Source organism: Gallinula chloropus (genome assembly GCF_964237585.1).
Source record: "Gallinula chloropus genome assembly, chromosome: 5".
NCBI lineage: Eukaryota > Metazoa > Chordata > Aves > Gruiformes > Rallidae > Gallinula > Gallinula chloropus.
Window position 1 is genome coordinate 4649070 of NC_140090.1, and position 20636 is coordinate 4669705.

At 37.6% G+C, this 20636-nt stretch overlaps 1 protein-coding gene across 1 annotated transcript in view; it reads right to left on the reverse strand.

The window, feature by feature from the left end:
- Positions 1 to 20636, reverse strand: part of ARHGAP15 (Rho GTPase activating protein 15) — a gene marked incomplete at its 3' end in the record, with an annotated part of 314335 nt that overhangs the window by 122109 nt on the left and 171590 nt on the right. Inside the window, exons 8-9 of the mRNA XM_084264739.1 lie at positions 16107 to 16229; positions 6988 to 7086 (exon numbers count right to left, since the gene is read on the reverse strand). Coding sequence (XP_084120865.1) covers positions 6988 to 7086; positions 16107 to 16229 — 222 coding nt within the window. The remainder of the gene's footprint in view (positions 1 to 6987; positions 7087 to 16106; positions 16230 to 20636) is intronic.

Genomic DNA, 20636 nt, shown 5'->3' on the forward strand with positions numbered 1-20636 from the left:
CTATAGCGGGATTGCCTGAGCCTGAAGACAGAAATGGTTGAGGAAAGCTTGCCAATATGTTTGCACTAAATTCAACCACTTTTAATTTCTACTCCAAAGCAGGATAAAATAAATTTTTAAAAAATTGAAAAAGGAAAAAAAATAAGAAAAAAGCCCCAAACAACTTTGTTGGTTTATATTGCTCTCATCTGCACATTTAAGTTTATGCTTGTTGACCACTTTAAAGTAAACATAGTTCAATGCCCTCAGAAACAGTTTTCTTCAGCCCACTAGAATTCCCTGGAAAAAGGCTTTATCTGCTGAACTGCTGGATATTTGTGCGTGTGTGTAATTTTCTTTTCCTATCAGTTTGTTTTGTTTCCTTTTTGGTTGTTTTTTTGGTTTTTTAAAAAAAAAATTTAAAAAATTCGGTGCATATAAAAGTTGGGAGCAGAAGCCTCTTTGGAACAAGATAGAACCATAAAAGACTTCAGGAATCTCATCACAAGCTAAACAGTACAAATCGCACATTCTTCATGGAAGTATTAGCTTTTAGTGCGTGCCTGGATCCAAGCATAATAGATTATCCCAAAGTGGGAAAGAATGAACAGTACAAAATTAGCAGAACTGGGAGCTCAGATCATTTGGTGGAGCAATATGATCTCTGTACTTTCAGGGTACTGAATTCTAAAGCCACTGGAAACAGTATGTAAAATTATATCAGAGTAAGCAAGGAAGCATGTGTAGGCCTGGGAGAAGGGGGGAAAAAAAAAGTAGTTTGGAAAATACCTTTCCAGAGGAAAACAAGCACTGAAAATCAGTGAATGAACTTGTAGGAAACACACTGGTATTCATGAACAATTTCTTACTTGGAGGATAGAAATATGCTAAAAGATATGATAGAGCAAAAACACAAATAAAAAGGATTGCAGTGGTTGTTCAGGGGCCAAGAGCTGTTGGAGAATAATCCTGCCCTCAGACAGAAATATAAAACTGCACAGGATAGGTCGGTCTCCTGAGGTTTCCCTTCTTCTCAAGGAAACCCTGCCAGAACAAATCCTTTATGCCACCAGCTGATGGGTTTGGTCTGATCACGCTGGGAAGTGGCCCAGGACCAGTGTACGTTTAATGGAAACTCAAAGATGGTGGTGAGAATACTCTGGCAAAACTACCCTGTACTTTCCAACTGCCTTCTGCAGGTCCTTAGCAATGGGATTGAAACATTTTTGAGAACAGAACACATAAAAAAAAAAATTGCTTAAGCTAAGTACACCCTGGAGGAGCGAGTCGCTGAACACAAATCTAATAATACCGAGTATTACAATACATATAGGGATATAAGCTGCTAGATGTTGTATATAGTGGCTATTAATACATACCTTGGCTGTCTTCTGCAGCCCTCACCATGTTCCTATAATCTAATGACTACACCGTACCCGTTAGCAGTCCAGGCATGGGAGGCAGCAGCTTTAAGAGGTGTTTGGAATTATTTTTTTAATTCTTCTGCAGTGTTTTCTTCCATTAGAAACAGCATTAAGCTGTTTTAAAACCTCATTTTTCCTAGATGTATAAATATATTCACAATACTTTATATTTTTAAAACTCATTTCCTCTTTGCTTAACTCCGCAAGATAAGTGAACCCTCCTCTATGTAAACTTCCTACCAGAATACTGACTACCTTTTAAGCAGTATATGATTTAGAAGGTAATGAAATATCACTTTCTTTTTCTTTTCTTTTTTTTTTTAATAAATAGGTTTTAAAGTGCTTTTAGCTGCACTTTAGCTTTTAGATTAAGAGATAAAACTGATGAAAGCGACACAACCTTCTGTCACAGGGCAGCGTGGCATTTGGGAGGTGAGGTAGTTTAAAATACCATTTTTATCTTCATTTCTCTTCATTGGGATCACTGTATTTCTTTCCTACATCCCATAATGTACTTCATCTCTGCACATAAAGACATTTTCTTCCTTAAACATTGAATATTGTGCAGTATGAGACTGCATGCGTGTGCATTCCAGCCGTGATATTCTGCATAATCAAATCACAGCTACAGACATTAAAGCCAAACTGTGTCTTGATTTGAGATGCTTTGGGGTGTCAGACTTGGGCCACCTTTGAGAAACCTGATTTTCAGAGAGGGGGCACTTAAAACTTCTTTCAAAACCACGTCTTCTTAAAATTACATGCCCAGCCTAATGGTCACTTCTGCAGACTCGCTAACATACCCAGCCTTACCCCAGCAGACCAACCTCCCCCCACCCCTCAAAACCAAAAACCCCTTCGCTCAGGGATTTTTTTTGTCACTGCTCTTATTTAACATGATTTGTTCACTGGGGCTTAGAGCAATGAAACCCAGTAAATAATATGTTGGCCAAACAGAGAAGATAACAAAAGGAAATAGTTAAGGTACTATAATAATTTTAGCCATTCTTTTTTCAGGTCACTATAATCTGCCCAAAGATAACTAATTGTTCAAAGTAAACATTCCACTCTGACCACAAAAGGAATCCATTACACAAACATATAATTCACAGTCATTTTTAGTGGGTTGTAAACAGTTTGGAATGAGCATAAAATGGGACAAAAATCAAAGTGAGCATTTAGAAATGAAAAAGTGTTTGCTACAAAAGGTCAGTCCCTTTACTTGGCAAACTATGTAGAAAAGCCTGGGAAAATGTTGAACACACAAGCAGTAAGGGAATTTTAAAGCCAACAACCTCCCTGTTTCTTTAAACAGACATCGGAACCTATAACTGGATCCTGTCAAACAAACGACAGCAAAAAAACATAACAGCTGCTAAGAAGTAAAGTTGAAAGATAAAGTTTTCTAAGCTAAGAACCTTCTCAGAAGTGGACTAAAGGTCTTTCTTAAATCTTTAGGCAAGGTTATGGATCCCAGGGTGGCTTTTAGGCATCGAATCAAATATGTAATTTTGTGTATCATTCCTGTCAGAGCATCCTGTGCTCCAAGAAAAGCAACAGAAAACAACGTCTGCCATGTCCAGTTTAGAATGGAAAAGGTACCTGCAATCATCAGCTTTGCTGCCCGCAGTGTCATTTTTCAAGTCATTTACACTGATTTGAGTGCACTAACTCAGATTTGGGAATGGAGGGAGAAAATGAAGGACGTTTCAAAAGAGAGATGAAAGTTAAATTATATTTCCCTGGAGAATTAGTACTGGATTTCTTTACAAAACCTAAACCTCGCTGGATACCCTCGGTAGGTTTCGATACTGACTGCTTGTGGGGTGTTCATTTACTCTGTCATTAGACACACAGACAAATGATCATCCCTGGAAAAGAGTTTAGTATCAGACTGTTTTCGCACAATAACACATCACTATGAGAAGCACTGGATGGCACTTTGTTTAGGCACAATGCAGGCCGATATTCTTATTTTTTTAATGCGTTCTACTCATGCCTTTCACATATTTAAAAAGGGAAGGAAAAAAAAAAAGGGAAAGAAACCCCAGCCAGCACTCTTAAAGGGTCGTGGATAACAAAATAAATAGGCGACTCAAGACATGACTGGAAATAATATCTGGCCTAGAAACACCAGAAATCTTGCAATGGGCCCCACCCTTGGCAGGGTACACGGCACGTCAGTTATACTACACTGGGAGGATAGTCCCAGGCTTCCCTTGCTGCACCGCTCGGTGTTGGAGCTACCTATCAGACCCTTTCTGGGGACAAGAAAGAGTGTGTGGTACAGATTGAAAAAGTCAGGTCAATGGATAGCTCCAGAAAAGCCTGAGGTATGTCCAAAGCAGGCGTGAAAGACTGCACACACAAAAAAGCCAAGGAATACACTGTTCCATGAAAAAACCCCTTTCCTCCAAGTCCCTGAGAAAGTAGAGTGTTAAGAAAGGTTATAAATCTTTAGAGTAGCTATTGTATTTCTTCAATCTGATCATAGTATGGCTCAGAATATTTCTCTTGTCCACCCCGGATCACATCACATACATGAGAGTTTTTCTCAATTTAGGATGCTGGATCAGATACGCTCTTTCCCAGGTACTGGTGACTTCAGTGGCATAGGTCTGTGCAGCTACGCACTTGGGATGAGAAGATAATCAAAAATAATGAATGAATAAATAAATAATACTGGAAGAATAAAGAAAAAAACCCAAACCTGAGCTTGCTTAAAAAAATAAAATCAAAATACCAATTAAATGTGACAATTGCCTTGCAAGTTTACAAGAAGGTGCACGTTTTTATTACAGAATCACAAGGTTGGAAAAGACCTTCAAGATCATCAAGTCCAACTGTTCCTGTCCTATGCTAAACCATATCCCTAAGTACCTGACCTCTCAGTTCTGCAAGGTGGGTGTGTAAATGCAGAATTTACTAATTCCCGATCCTATTTCAATAACTATACATAGCAAAAGGAGCTGAAAAGCTGAATTCACTCTTGAAGAAGTACATCCTTGTTGGATAGATAAATATGCATTAAGTGTGGGAAGTTTTAGACTAGACCTTGCAGAGCACCCCTGCCCTGAAATGGCCAAAAAGCAAACCCTGGGGACTAAATGACCAAAATCTGATCTAAGTTGCAGCAAAATAATTTCAGAATAATTCCTTTTATTTCAATGCAGATATTCATTTAAAATAGTGTAACTGCACAGGAAACCTTGCCAACAGTTAATGGCACCCTCTACATTTTTAATCTGTGGGAGAATATTACTACAGTTGGCTATTGTATGTAACCTCATCTACACAGGAAAACGCACTAATTAATATGGTTTATTCGGATCACTGCTAGACTTTCTTTCTGGGCACAACGATGATGTTTTAAAAATCACAAGAACAAATAGAAAATCAATAGGCAAATAGTAATTAAATCCATGAGCTGATAAATAAGAACGCAACCGTTCTGCAATGTATGAGTGTTTTGCAAGTAACATTTAGGGTTAGTCTCCTAAGGTCTTTTTTCCTAACAATCCTTTATGTTAAGCAAAGCACACAAGTAACACTTTTTGGTACAGTTACAGTATGTAGATGATATATTTTCTAAATAGGAAAAAAAAAAAAAAGAGCTTTTCTACAACAGCCAATATGCCAGCTGTACCGAGTATCTAGGCCATCTTACTAAGACTATGAAAGTAAACATACAGTTTTCATTAAATGTGCCTTTCCCATAATTGGTACATAAGTATTTCCCATGACTCTGCAGTTGAGCATCTTGGCTGGAGGCATATCTGGCCATTAAGAGGAGGGCTTCAGATCTGTTGAGTCTCAGCCATGCCGGGAGACTTGGCACCTCCACATACTGCTTCCTAATACCAACCCCGGTATAAAATGTCATCAGAAGCTTGCATAAACATTGGACTTAGCTTCACATAAATTACTGCTGTCCTGAGATAGTTTATGCCAGAACTTAGTAAAAACAACACTTTGAGTAAATAGAATGTGAGTAAATGCAAGCATCTTAATCCAAGAAAATAATAATAGAAAAAAAACCCTGTATATCAAATATAAACTCATAAATACAGCGATAAAATGAAAATTTTATCTCATGCCATACCATTAGCTTTTATTTACATACTAGGGTAACTAAAAGGGGTGAGCTTTGTTAAGTCACAGTAAGTTTGAAGGAAACGCAAGAACGATAATGCAATATCGTCCAAAGGACAAACGAACCCGCTGAAGAAGCAGCGCTATTTTCATTTTCCTCCGTGAACATTTCTCCGATAATCTCACAGACAATAAACATCTAATTAGGCTTCCTGGCTTTTTGTATTAGAGTTCAGCAGTGCAGAGACCTCTGGCCTCACTTCTCTTGGAGGAGTGGTCAGATACCAGGAAGCATCTACGAAATATCTCGTGCATCTTTTGAGGAACCTGTGCTGAGAACAGTCAATTAGACATGTTCTGCATGGCGTGGCATTTTCATAATCTAATCTCTGCCTCTCCTTTTCATGTTCTGAATTTCTCCTCACAATTCCTCCTCTATTAATAGTCACTTCACACATTTCTCCCCTTTCTTTGTCTCTTTCTTTATCCAGCCTCCAGCCTTCCTCCAAAAACCCAATGCTACTATCTCCCCCTACCGAACGATCTCCAGTTTGTTATTCTCTGACTTCCTGCCAATCATTCAGGGAATAATAATATCCCAGTGCTCTCTTTGCTGTATAATTAAAGCATGAATTTCCTAGAGTTTGAAACTCCAGGGTAGTTTTATTGCACCTTTCACTATAAAACCAGGTAACAATAATGGAATTAAAATAGCTTTTTCCTTTGTGGTTAACGGCCTAAGTATCTTTTTTTATTTTTCATTGGTTCTCTTGTTCTGAAACTCCAGTATATGGCAGTGACAATGGGTTCACCCAGCCTTATTCTGAAAATAAATTTTCTATCTTTTGCAAGATATATGTTTCCCCAGATCCCTGGAACAAGTTGTAAACTTGTAACAGATGGTGATGAAGCCTCACATTTTTATACAATACATTTTAAGATTCTGCATCTACCGCATGTACCTTCCAAAGAAAATGACCTTCAATGAGAGAAGATACACTCTGAAGAAAGGAAGACAGGCAACGGTGTTAAGCATATCTTTTTATACCATGAAAATCCTTCTTATTAACTTAATCAAAACTTTTAATGAGGATGAGCACTCATTCCAATATTCTTGTAATATTTTGGCTTTTTAAAATAGCTGTAAAAATGAGACACCTGCACGCATTAAAAAAAATATGGTCACACTAGAATAACATTTATTTTGGTTGAATGCAATTCAGGACTTAGGAAAAAGCATTGGCATTACACTCACCAGAGACTTCAGATTGAAAGTTACTGACATTTTATTGAAAAAAAGAGAAAGACTAAACCAACAACTTGTCAAACAAAATATAAAGAATAATCAGCAAGACTGGGTTCTATTAGTGTCTTATCATCTAAAGAAAATGAAGATACAGAACGTGATATAGTTCAGTCCATAACTGTAATATAAATTGACCTGCCTGCCTATGCTGGCAATAAAAAGAGTGTTAAATATTAAGATACTCACCTCTTTTTTCAACGGCTTTTATACAGAGTCTTACGAACTGGGGGACAGTAGATTTCTCATGCTCACAAACCAAGTGCAAATGGGAGCCAAAAATTTGATCTACATTTGGAAAAAAAGAGGAAAGCACATTAAAGCATATTATTAGTAGTGGGATTTTTCTCTCTTCTGAGCTTTCACATTAATTAAAAACTCAGCTACCAAAGATGGACAAAGTTGGAAAGAAATCCTTTCTGAGTCCTAGTGGCTGTTAGCATCTGCCACAGAAGCAAACCTCCCAATACCTGCTGCCTGTAGCACTTGGATGCTTTCCTGGGCTGAAGTTTCAATTGCCATTTAGACCTTGACCTTTCTAAGGCTTGGAGGCCATGGTGTCTGGAGTTTGTTTGGATCTGCCCATAAGAAAGTGAAGGCCATTCTAGAGCTACAGCTATGTATCTTGTTGAATACAAAATCCTATGAGGTATTAACAGTTGGTCCAACCCTGAAATTCATATTGTTCACTATCATGATGATCTTGCACATGCAGTTTCATTCTTGCCATTGATTACGTAGGGATGCAAGCGCTCCATTTCTTTGCATCAACAGAGCTTTGTACAATTCCATCTCATTTTGGGTTTTTTTTTGTCCCCAAATTACCTGTTTAAAAAATAGAATGTACAAGATGTCTTTTGATGAGAATTGCACCTTATACCAAGTACAGCTTGCTGCTTTGATGAATAATTATTTAACTAGGCAATGCTACCTTTAAGCTTTTATAATTTCAAAGTTTTGATCAACTTTGAATATTGATCTTAAAATGTATTTGTATGAGCAGGTTAAACTCAGATCACTAATTAGCTTCCTCCACCTCATTTCCACTCTGTATCTTTGAGAAATTATGAAAAGAGCAATCAGTAGTGGGGATGTTGTCAGCTAGAATCAAAATGAATCAAACAGATGAAAGAAACTACTCAATAGGAGCCAGTTAAATGCTCAAACAATAGGAACATAGTATCGTCATTTATCCAAAGAGATGGTCTCCATACAGTATTTCATTGAAGTACTAATACTACTTCGAATATTTTTGCATAGATAGCTGAGGGTTGCTAACATGAGCCTGGGCTCAGCAGAGGAAACCAAATAAGCATGCTTGCTTGAGAATATCACGAGCTCCTGCTGTGCTCTACGGCTTCCATGGTGCTGGATGTTTCCTCCATAGGCGGTCCCACCATCTTCCACCATAATCACCTTGAGTCCTTCTGCCAAGCAGTGCACCTTTTCCTCACTAACAGGCAAAACTGCATCTGCTTATTTTCTGCTCTGCAATGAGCTTTGCTTTTCTTCCATCAATCACTAGTAATTCTTATTAAGCTTAGATTTCAAGAACAACTCGATTGCCTTTGCATACCTTATACCCCAGAGTAGGGAACAATAGGGGATACAAGGTGTGGGTGCATGGGATGGTTTGGACTTCTTGATAATGTGTCAGGGAAGTTTATTCCAGCACCTCCCGATGCGTGTGATCTGCATTCTGGTAGAGTATATCAAAGCCTGAATTTAAGTTAGTCGGAGTTTCGGCTGCAGAAGGGATGGAGGACCGGGTTCACAGAACTACACTGAAGAAGGTTGTGTGCATGTGTGGCGTCAAGCATTAGCGAACAGTCTGTTACATGTTTTGGGGTTATGTTTCTGACAAAGCACAGTCTGGTAACATTTTCTTCATAAAACATTTATAGCTGCCTTCAGTGGTAATTATATATACAGAGATTTATGATTAAAATGTACTAGCGCTTCCTCTTTTGACATCTTAATTGTTTTTTAAAATTTTAGCAAAGACCTGTCAAATTCTTTGCATAATATGGAATGGTGTCCAATGTAAATTATGCTAAAAAGAAGTAAAAATGTATCTTACTTGGTGGACAAAGACACTTGTAAACAATTTCAGAAGAAAACAGGCAGAGACTACACTGTGTGTAGATGGCAATACATGGAGAACTGTAACAAAACTACTGCATGGGTGTTCTGTAGCTCTCCTTCTTTATTATAACCACTTTATAACCAACTTCCTGGATTACTTTGCAGTTACTGTTTCAACCCCTGGTATAAATGCAGAACGCTTGGTGTATCTGGGAGGAAATTTCAAAACATCCAGAACCAGCTACTCTGTTCTCACCTAGCCCATTTCTTCTTCTCTGGGTGTAGATTCTGTACCTTCTCCAGCAAAATCTTTATGTATGTCCATTTTATGTACCTTCATTTTATGTACCTTTCACTCTGTGGATATAGTCACACTCTGTACCCTGCAGTTAACCTTTAAAACGCATCTCCTTCAGAAAATAGGCATCAGGATTTCTGTCCGGAGTGGAAGGGGCAGCAAAAGAGGTTCTGGGCATCAAGAGACACTATGTCAAAGCAATGACACACCACAGGTTTGGATAGTTCTTATTTTTCCCCTTTTAGAAATCCATGAGTGTTTCTAAGCCTATGATCTCATAAGTCCTCCAAATGCTCTGAATTCTGGGTACTCCTGAACCACAAGCTCTGTGACACTCGTTAGTCAATTGATTTTTTTGCTGGATCTGTTTCTGTACATAAACATGGGAATGGCAGTAGTAACACTGTCATGTTTATACACTTCCAGGGGACAGGGATAGTTGAAAAAAACTCAGTTAAGATTTTTTGGTGCAGTATTTTGAAAACAAGGAATTGTAGGACTGGTAATTTACTAACTTTTCTAAAGTAGATTTACATGTAACTGGGATTAAAATATTATTTTCCTATTATTTTATAGGCAGGCATACATATTTTAAAACAACTTTAAGGGGAAACTATCCAGGACACTCTTTCAAAAAATAAGAACTGCTCCCAAAGGGATAAAAGAAGCGGAAAATGGCCTTTGTTTGATTTATTTGTGATAAGGCCCTTCAAAACTTCATTTTTTTATGACTTGAAAAAAAAAGATGTACACAACACTCCTAACCTCCTGTTATGACAGTTTATGCTTCCTATCCAGCTTATTTAACTCAAATGCCTGGGAAATAGACACAATTACCACCTTATGGAATGCTACTTAACTTTAAATGCTCCCCTCTGAATAGAAATCCACTTTATCATCTCAGAGTTATTCCAGTTTCTCAGGAATTATTTCCTCTATAGGCTCCTGAAATGCTCTTGTTTCATCATTTAAAAATTTAAACTAACAATTGTTCAGAAATATCTTTTATTAGAACAAAGGCAATTCCCATACAGCGGATTCTGTTCACAAGAGCTCGTACAAAGGAGCTGCATACTATGCCCATATACAGCTTTAATCATTCACTCTTTCAGCTGTTATCAATTTAAAACCAATGAAACTCCCACACTGAGTCCATTTGAGCAGTCAATTTTAATATCTTGGGGCATCTGTAGTTATTCTGAATTGGCTGCAAAAGCAGAACTAACAAGTTAAGCTCTAACCATAAGTCTACATCAGGCTGGTAAACCATACATCAAACACAGACAGTTAGTCAATACTGTAGTATGAAAAACCAACAAGCATTTTTAAGAAGAGCAATATATTCATAATATGTTTGGTGGTATGGTTTACATTAGGCGTCCCTGATATCTGCACATTAAACTTTCTATTTAAGATGGTGGGATGTGTGACAGCTTTGCACATGGATATAAAACGAGACACCAGAAGAGGAGGGAATGGACATTTGCAAGTTGTATAATATAAAATGATGATTACAGCTGCAATGAATTGCTCATTCTGGGGAGCTTCAAGTTTTTCCTGAGCCTGACAGAGCTACTTTTTCTGAGGGTTTGGTGTTTTTTTGGGTTTTTTTTTTTTTTGAGTAGCTCTTGCAGGCTGCAGCAAAGCCACTAATTCTGAGCTGCAGAAATCTCATCTATGGGAGACAATACTTCTGGAAAAGAAACAATTAAAACAAAATCACTAAAGCCACATCCTCACTGAGAATGGCATTGTTTAACTGGTTGGTGTACATGGATGAGATGTGGCCACACTTGGAAGGAACTCATACTTCAGTGTTTTTTATTAAAAAGACAGGGAAGGGCATGGCTAATCTTCCCGTTTCTCAGGGAGAAGCTCAAGTTCTGACACAAGAAGAGAGGGTATAATGGTGCAATCATCAATTTATTTTATTAAAAAATTAACTGTATCTGTGTAATTCAGTGCCTTCCAGGAGCAGAATTAACTCTTCAGTAGCTGGATTTGAGCTGCTAGACTACCAGAGCCTTGTATCAACATCTGAGTTCCTTTTCTTTTTCTCCTTTGTATGTGTTTGGAATGTTGGGAAGGAAAAAGGGTGAAAGGGAACAAAAGGGAAAAATAGAGGACTGTACAAAGAGAAGGACAGAACTGTAGGTACCACAGCAGTGAATTTTTTGTAGGGGAAGGGATACAGTTGGAAAGGGCCATATTCTGAAAGGTGACTTCTTCTAGCTGCTCATGTAGTCAGACACATTAAGTCAGACACTAAAACGATGCTGATTCCAGAGTGGGGCTCCAAATAACACTATGATCCTTTTACAGTAAGTGGACCAGGTCCTCAGCTGACTGAAGTCAGTGAGGTTGTCAATGGAGCTTCCCTGATTTATGCTAGCCGGGAATCTTGCCAGTCCTTTTAACTTGGAGATTTACTATATATCGTTGATCTGTGGTGGTCATTAATTTAAAAAAAAAATAAAATTATATTTGTGAACAATTACTATTCAGTGGCATATGAGCTGCCAGCTTTGTTTCACGTTTCTCAGAAAAAAGAGAAAAGGGAGAGTACTACAGACACTGGCCTCTTGTAAGAAATTATGGTGTTTTGCTGAGGACAAGATCTCATTTGAATTCAAAGAGAGTGAATCTGCTGTATACCTTGCAAAAGAGGTCTCCAAAAATGAGTTATTTTCAAATAATCTGATTTATTTCTGGCCATTATGTCAAAGGATAAAAAATATCACTTTGTCTGGTGTTTGGTCTAAGCCTTTGCAAGTCAAAGGGAACATTTTCTAACTTTCACTAAGTTATTACGGGCACCAGATAGATCACTTCCTAAATTCCACCATAACCCAGAATTTCAGAACACAGGTAGGTCTTAATCTCCTCTTTTGGACTTCTCATAAGCTCTGAGTTACACTGAACTACTCCATGGTCCATTGAGACATATGAGACAATAAAGACTTTTCCCTTGTCTGGAAATAAGATGGTTGATGATCTCTGTGCTGCTATCTGCACAACCACCGACATATGCTGAGCCCCATTCTATAGGCTATCAAGCCAAATCACAGCTAGTTCCTTTCACTAGCAATTGAGTGGTTTTTATTTTCATCTCGAAACAGTTGTATCCATTCCAAATTTTATGCTGTATTGGGTTTTGCCTTAACTTAACTTACGACATAAATTCAATGAAGTTGCTTCAGTGTCTAGCTTTTGGGAAAAAAAAAATTTAAAAAATCCACTCCCAAAAAAACCCTAGATTAATTTTTTGCCAGCTGCATAGCTGCATTTTCCTCATTTCCCACAGTGTCATTTATGTTGTTGTTACTCATGCTTTTGTACCATTTACTGAAAGTGTATTTTGTGATAGTCTATTACCAACACAACCACTATAGCTTTAAAATTACAGTTTCAAAGAAGTTTGTTATTTTATTTTTTTTTTTTTTTTGTGGACTAGAAAGGCTCAGAAATCAGGAAGTTAGCAGGCCAATATCAAGTTGAAGGTTGGCAATTCATTTTGAGCAATATTAAATCATGACAAAGCTCAAACATAAAGATCAAAGTTCAATTATAGACTATAAAATCATTTTAAAAGAGAAGATTTATACATTATTTTTCTAGCATATTAGTGCAGATTCTGTAAATTCTGAGAATATTTCAGTCCCAAGGAACTGAGGACCCCTGCCCTAGCATATAAATTTGCACACAGTTCTTCTCAAAATAACACTGCTGAAATGGCAGTGCCTCTTAGTTAACTCTAAGACTGTGTGCACGTGGGGATGTATATGTACATATAGTGTGCATATAGGCCCATACATTTCACACAAAACTACTGTTCTACACATCATCTCAAACCGACTCAAAATGCTCCTAGACTGAAGATAGGAGTGAGATGGAACGCAAAGTACTGACGATCTTCATGAGAGCTCTTGCCGGAGCGTGAAAAACCCCAGCCACCAGCCCATCACGATGAATGGAGCCAACGTGCTGTTCCATTCCTGGCTGCTTTTACACAAAGGACTAGAAAGCAAACGGGACTTGATGACAAAAATAACTTTTTGTCATGTAAAGCGTTGGCGCTGCTTCATTTCCAGATCAACACGCGACCAACATTTACACTTCGGTCTGCTACATTCCCTTGCCTGATCATTATCCTCCTACTTACTCTTCCCATTTGTTAACTACCTACTTTATTTCCTACATTGATATCTGCTACATCCTGCGTAAGCAAAGTTAAGAGTTAAATGACAATCACATAATTTCTAGATTTTCTGATAACGCTGTTGGCAGAACAAAGTACCCCAGGAGATCAAACCGCTATTTAATTTTGAAGCCTGTATTCCCAAATTTGGTTAATGCGGAGAAATGTGTTGAGTCTTCTGGCCAAGTGTGTACACATCAGTGACTAACAGAGCGCAGAACTGTGTTTAAGTGAACTTACCACCTTAAAATGTATTTACTCATGACTATAATTTACGTGTTAAATTTATTGGAGTTTTGGTTCCAATGTGACATACAATGTAAAAAATCAATATAGATTTGAGAGCTTTATAGTGCCCCTGGCAAATATGAATAGCACTTGATGAAAAGTGAAGGTTTTCACAGCACCTACAGTGCTGCTGCATTGGAGTAATTAACACCACACGCTTCACAGATATTTATATCAATTCTTCGCTTGCACACAGAACAGCTCTTTGTCAGAAATTCGGTACCGAGATGTCCTGCAAGGCTTTAGACACACTTTTATTATGAGCCCCTATTTTAAGGGATTTACAATTCTGACAGAAGTATTTCCCTACGGGATAAAAGTTAGTATGCATGTTCTCAGAGCTGGAGGAATTTTTTTCTTGTAAAAATTGGTTAACATTTTTTTTTCCCTTAAGAAACGAGCAAATAAATAGTTCTGAGAGGTTTCTGCAACCATTTAAGTCACCTTTAGAAAAATAAATAGATGCATCTTACAATACAGAATTTGGCAAGCTTTAAATTTTTAATCTGGATGGTTGCATTTTGTGATTTAAAAATATTCTAATGTGGGCCTAAAAATTAACATTTAAAAGTGGTCTCTGTATAAGCAGTGCAACTGCATTTTCATAACATTTTAACAGATTAAGGGATAAACTCTGGTGAAGACAATGAAGGAACCTTATCAAATAAGCATTTCACATAGACTTACCCTAGATTGGAATTAAGCCGTGCTAACGAATCCTGCCTCATTTGCATGGCCAAAACCTAATCCTAATGAAACTTCATGGTAGATAACTAACATGTTTTCTTCGTGGTTAACATTAGGTTGGTAATAAAACTGCGCCGGGTACCGATTCTGAATCACAAATCATGCATCTTCGTTATCCATGGGAGAGTATCCCAGGTAGAACCAAGCTATGTTTATGAATCAAGAGCTTAATGCAACTGTAGCCAAAACCGAAGGCATCTGTCTTTCCTAGAGAGATATATTAGAGGATGGATTTGAGTTATGCTAATGAATCTGGATTTGTTAGCAGGGATCACATCTGATCCCTATGTAACACCGCAGGAGATTCATCAGCCACACTTTATTGAGCTAAAAAAACACCCAACCCCTTAAATCCAGAAATTAAAAGACTATAAATTACTACTCTATTACTGTAATAACTGAAACAAACTAATATGATGCATTCAAATCTCACCCTCAACCCACAGAGTACTTCAAAGAGGGAAAACCCTCCAATGTATGGCAATCAGATACTATGAGTGTTTGAAGACAGATCCTGAGTGTTTGGCATGTGTGTGCACACCTCACACACATCTACCTATAAACAATATTTTTTTAAGTTTCTGTGGCAGTTAGGGGCAGAATCCCATCACTAAAGCACATAATGACTTTATATAGCAGAGACTTCCTCCCAGTAAAGCATCATTGCACTGAACATTTCTGTATGTATCTGAAGTATAAGAACTTAATTCACAAAATCTTCTTCCCTTCAGACATGGGCCCAGCTGGTGTTTAACTCTTGTGGCTGCTTTAGCTTTCGCTGGCTGGGGTCAATCTCTTGGCTCAGGACAGACAAGTTTAATACACACTAGCAACACCCCTTGCCATTTTTGACACACCACTGGAAAACTCACACGCCAAAGATTGACAGGGGCTGCTGGCAACATGCCTCTTTCTAGTCAATTTGCATGTGCACTTGTGGGTTTCACACATAATAATTTGGGAGTGCGTAAATTTTTTAAGCATTATCCCAGACAATATTTAAAAACATGGATTTATTTGATTATTAGCGGTCAGAATGCTACTGACTTCAAGTTAACTACCAGCCTTTTAGCAAAGCACTTACTTCTTGGATAAACTAACAAACATGTTTTATCAAAGGAACGATTTTTTTTTAGGATATATGAAAGTGATGGCTGACCAACTTAGCAAGAAATTGGAGTAGGAAAAAGTCACAGATTCAAGGCATTTATTATACACTGGCACGTATCTTAAATTCTTAAAAGTGTATTTTGTTGGCGAGTTAGAAGAATAATGAGAGAAGACAGCAGAAACTATTCCAGCCTACCCTAGAAAACAAATTAGTCAGCACAGCATCTGAGGTTCCTATTTTGGATTGTGAAATATAAAACTGTATCAATATTCTTCTCTCAAAAAGAAACTGAGTTGTGCAGCAAGTTGATTTGCAATGTGCACGCTGAGTGCCTGTGTCAAATGGAGGAGCTTCTACCATACGCACACCAAAGAGGAAGAAGTAAAGCAGCAGTCAGGTAGATGGAACCATATGTTGATTTTTACATCACACTTGAGCAGTGTAAGTTTCACAACATACAACAGCAAAGCCACATCTAAGGAGTATTTCTCTAATGCTCTTCCTCGTTTGACTGAGAATGGCAAATTCAGTGATGAATTTTTATTTTTCACTTAAAAAGAAAAGTATAAATGCAAACACACCTTTAATAAGTCCCTTTTCCTGCAATGTCTTCAGGGAGGGTCTTCGGGAGATGAACTTCTTTAACCTGCTTTTAACTCGGTTTCTGTCATTTGTGTCAGAGGCACTGTAGTTGAGTCTAAAAACTGAAGGAAATCAGAAGAAAAAGCTTCAGTGAGTGAAACAACATTTTAAAAGTAACAGTAGTTTGCTCAAATACCCTTAGAAAATAATGGCTGTAGCCACCCTGGTAAATTCATGCGGTAGGTCAGCAGTGTAGCTGGTTGAACAGTACAAAACTTCTGATTAATACTTTTGTGAATAAACATGATGAGTTCACTCTGCTGGTTATTCACAGAGTTGTATTATTTATTGCCCATAAGTGTTTGGATGGTGACCAGTTTACTCATGAAATGTTCACAAATCCCACAAGTTTCACATGGATGATTTTTCAACTAAAAACTCTGGACTCAACGTGTGCTGTGCACTATTAGCTGTATACTACTCGCTAGGAGAAAGGACGGGTGGTTACACCACTAGTGAAGGACTGAATTTTCTTGCCAAGATGGATTAAGCGTTATATATATATTTAATGCAGTTATAGAAAACATGGCTATATGCCATGAAATGTGTGCAAGATGTATTAATTTATGGAAAGAAAAGTATTCCTGTCCCAATCATTATATTTTATTATATTTAGGCATTTACCAAACTGAGAAACATTTTGAGCTCAATTTATTCCTGCTCTGTGTCAAAAAGACATAGAACCCAGCTGCAGAAAATCCCCTGGAGGAAGTTTCAAAGGCATAAATTTAACTTTTTCTCTGCTGAGGTGCATACAGGGCACCATCATAGCTATCAAAATAGGCAGTATTACTAGGAAGGAGAAACTCAGCACTGAAGGCCAGATGCTCCAGGAGCAGCTCTGATGCCATGGGAAGGTCTTCTCCAAAGCTTTCCCTGAACAAGCAGATTTTTCAAGTTTTCTAACAAGCCAGCTCAGCCTCCTCACCCTTGAACAGTCCTTATCCCATGTCCTGAGCTCTCTCATCCTGTCCGTTCCCCAAAATACTGAGCAAGAAAATGAAGCAACCAAAGCAGTACAGCCTTCCCTGGGAAGGACCCCCAGCAGCAAAAAGGGTGGCTTCTACTTTCTGAGAAAAGAACAGTTTTCCACCTTCTCTTTAAAACAAGAAAGTAAATAAATAAACAAATAAAATATCCATCAAAAAATTAAAAAGAAATCCACCAAACCCACAGTTTTCTGTGATGAACTTCCAGGCGTTGGTCCACTGTGCCTAATTTCTCAATATTACCCCGGATAGTTTAACTGCAGTTACAGAGGTGCTCCCCAATCTCCCCATCCAGACTGAATCTCCACTATAATGCATTGATCTTCAGAAAGAGTATCCAAGGCAAGAGCAAAATTATGATCAATATTATTGGGCTATGTTGTAGTAAGGAGTTTTACATAAATTATAAATAGAACCAGAACACTTAAAGGTGCACAATTATAAAACAATGGTAAGCTAAAATAACTGGTTAAGCAACAGTAACAACCCTGGAATATTGTGGTTTACATTACAAATCTGATTTTAACAGCCAAACTTATAAAATGGTTTACGCGTTGCTGTTGTCAAGGGAGAAAAACTTGCCAAATTGTTCATTTTAAGTAAATAGAACATAGCCAATTAAGGAAAGCAATATTTAAACACATGCCTATGATGATCAGAGCATACTTTGCTTCTGATTTCACTACTGATTTTAACAGAAGAGTGCTCCATTTTCCCACAGCACTAAACTGACCCCACACATACTTCCACAAACTAGTAATCACACAGGACAAATAAAAGGACACTTTACTGGAAAATACACAGCTTGGTACAATAATCCATCACTTATGAAAAATAGAATTCGCTTTTTTTTTTTTTTAATGGTAGCATTCTTGGAGTGATGTATCATAGAATATAAAGATTAGCATTCAATTGATGGTTGGTGCTTTTTTAACATTATAGTGGAGGACTTTCTGTTCAAAATTGAGCAATCCTTGGCAGGGACAAGCTAAAATTCCAAGTCACTTGGCCGTTCTATAAAAAGAACAACAAATGGATGTTTCTAATTCTGCATCTTAATGGTACTTTGAAACAGTGAAGTGAATTGTATTTAGTTTGGGGACTCTCTTGTTGCTTATGGTCACTCTGTCCATAGCGATTCATATTTAAGTTTGCTTTTTCCTGACTTGCACTGGAGCTTCCCCAGTGCATATGATGCAGGGGTGAAAACATCTCTTAAGCCATTTATGATGCCTGTCACATTTCCTGTTGTGTGGGACTCCAAAGAGTTTTATGCCCACTTGAAGTACATCCTTTGCTCTAAGCACACACCAGATTTGTTGAGGTATTTTAAATGAAGTGAACTTATTCACACTGTGAACGGCAGGACTGGGGATCTAGGGTTTGACAGCAGGGTAAAGATCCCACTGTTTAGAAAAGCAATACCTTAACCTAGCCTGACATTTCCTACCTGCAACAGCAGTGATGGTGTTAAAACTACATCTAGAGGTAGGAATAATTATTGTCATGGGTAGCTTTGTATGGTCCATGTTGAACTGTATAGCGCAGAGTTAAAAAGAGCAGCAAAGCTAAATTTGATTAATTTCTTATTCTGTTAAACATGGGTGAGTCACCAGAGGGAAACTCCAAGCCTCCCAGAAATTCAAGGGTTTAGATAGCATGTTCCAAAACCGAGCTTAGCCAGAAATATTCCTTCTCTTGCCAAACCATTCTTCTCGCGATATCCCCACATTAAAATGATTGTGCTATTATATTTGGAAATACAAAGAGGACCAAGTGTTACTTCCAAGAGAGAGAGAGTAGAAAAAAAAGCAGTTCTAAAACTCAAAAACCACAATAAATATTTTTTGGAGTGCCTTCCTTTTTAAATTTCAGGTTCTGGATTTGGCCAGAAGAATACTTCATGAAAGAGAGCTGGCAAACATCAAACAATATGAAAGAAATGGAAAGCAGTTCCATACACAAGTAAAATTGGATACTTAAGGATCTTAGTATAAAATAACAGGAAACAAAATCTACTGCTTGTTCTACTCTATGTTCCCTGGCATAAACTGCATAGGTGTGCCATTTGATTCACTGTGCTGAATGAACTTATATCCTCAATTTCTGAAGCTACTCACGCTGACATATCCACATAAGTGCTTCAAAAACAACTCCCTTTGCATGGGCTATTTCATTAAGTATTTCTAAGAGCTTCTGAGACAGAAAAAAGGAAACACATCCTTGTTCTTTTTAAAGTACACGTAGAGGGGAACTCAACAGAGGTCAATATTATGCTAAATTTCTTCTGCTAGTGTAATTGGGTGCAACGACACTTCAATCTGGCAGCAAAAACATAACTTGAATGCTGGGTGACTTTTAAGTTTTGCTGGAAATAAAGGTGGGCGCTCAAATCTAGAAAAACATTTCTGATGACTTTATTAGTTCTCTATGTATTCCACAGGTGGGAAAGACATGAATGGATAAACAACCCCCCCCAAAAAATAGTAAGATCTTTTCCTCAGACAGTTTGCTCTAGAATTAAGCTATGTTAAGCCACATTAACTTACCACTTTAGGGAAACATTATATACATTCAAAAAGGACACAGTATAAACACAACCACAGGAATAAAAGAAAGAACACATCTTTGGCCCTTAGTGTAGGATACCACCGTAATAACATCAGCTGAATTTGGAAGGATAATGTCAGGCCCAATTTTCTGCAAAAAAATTGCACCAAGAAAAAACTGACCCCTCTTTGGGCCTATATAAATCCTTTGAATATTTATTCAATGCCACAACTCTAGCCTTAATATTCCTAATAACATATAAATAATAGGAGTATCATGCAACACCACAAAAAGACCAAAAAAAAGGTCTGTACAAGAGCTTTTACACAAAAAGAAAGGTGGAAGGCAAGAATTAATGCATTACCTCCAAATCACATGGTTCTGACATAGTACCATGAGAGCCAATGGAAGTTTTGAGATGTACAGATGAAGAATAGTTTGCTATAATTTAATGCACTAAATTGCATATATGGTGCAATGAGGGTAAATGTAATTTAAGCAAAATTAAGCAGTAGCTAACATATTTGCAAGGTGAAGTAACAAAAGACTTTCTCAAAGATTTTGTCATGGCCACCACTAAAAGAACCAAGAAAGACTCTAACCTTTTCAAGTCAAGGCTGAAAATTTTCATGTGATGACTTTCTGTGAATTTATCAGAGAAACTAACACCCAAGTCATGTACTTAGGTAATATATTTCTAGCAGACTATTTTTCCTTGGTCTGATGTTCTGGGCAGAGTCTGTATGATTCAGAATGTAAAATGTTTAATACGTTCTAAGCAGCCCCATATATTACTAGCAAGATTTTGTAACTCCATATAACACGTTCTTACATTCCTTCCAGTGACTTTTATTTCACTTTTAATTCACGAAACATTTATACATAATCCCAAGGGTTTACCTATGATTAATTCCTGCCAGGTACAGTATA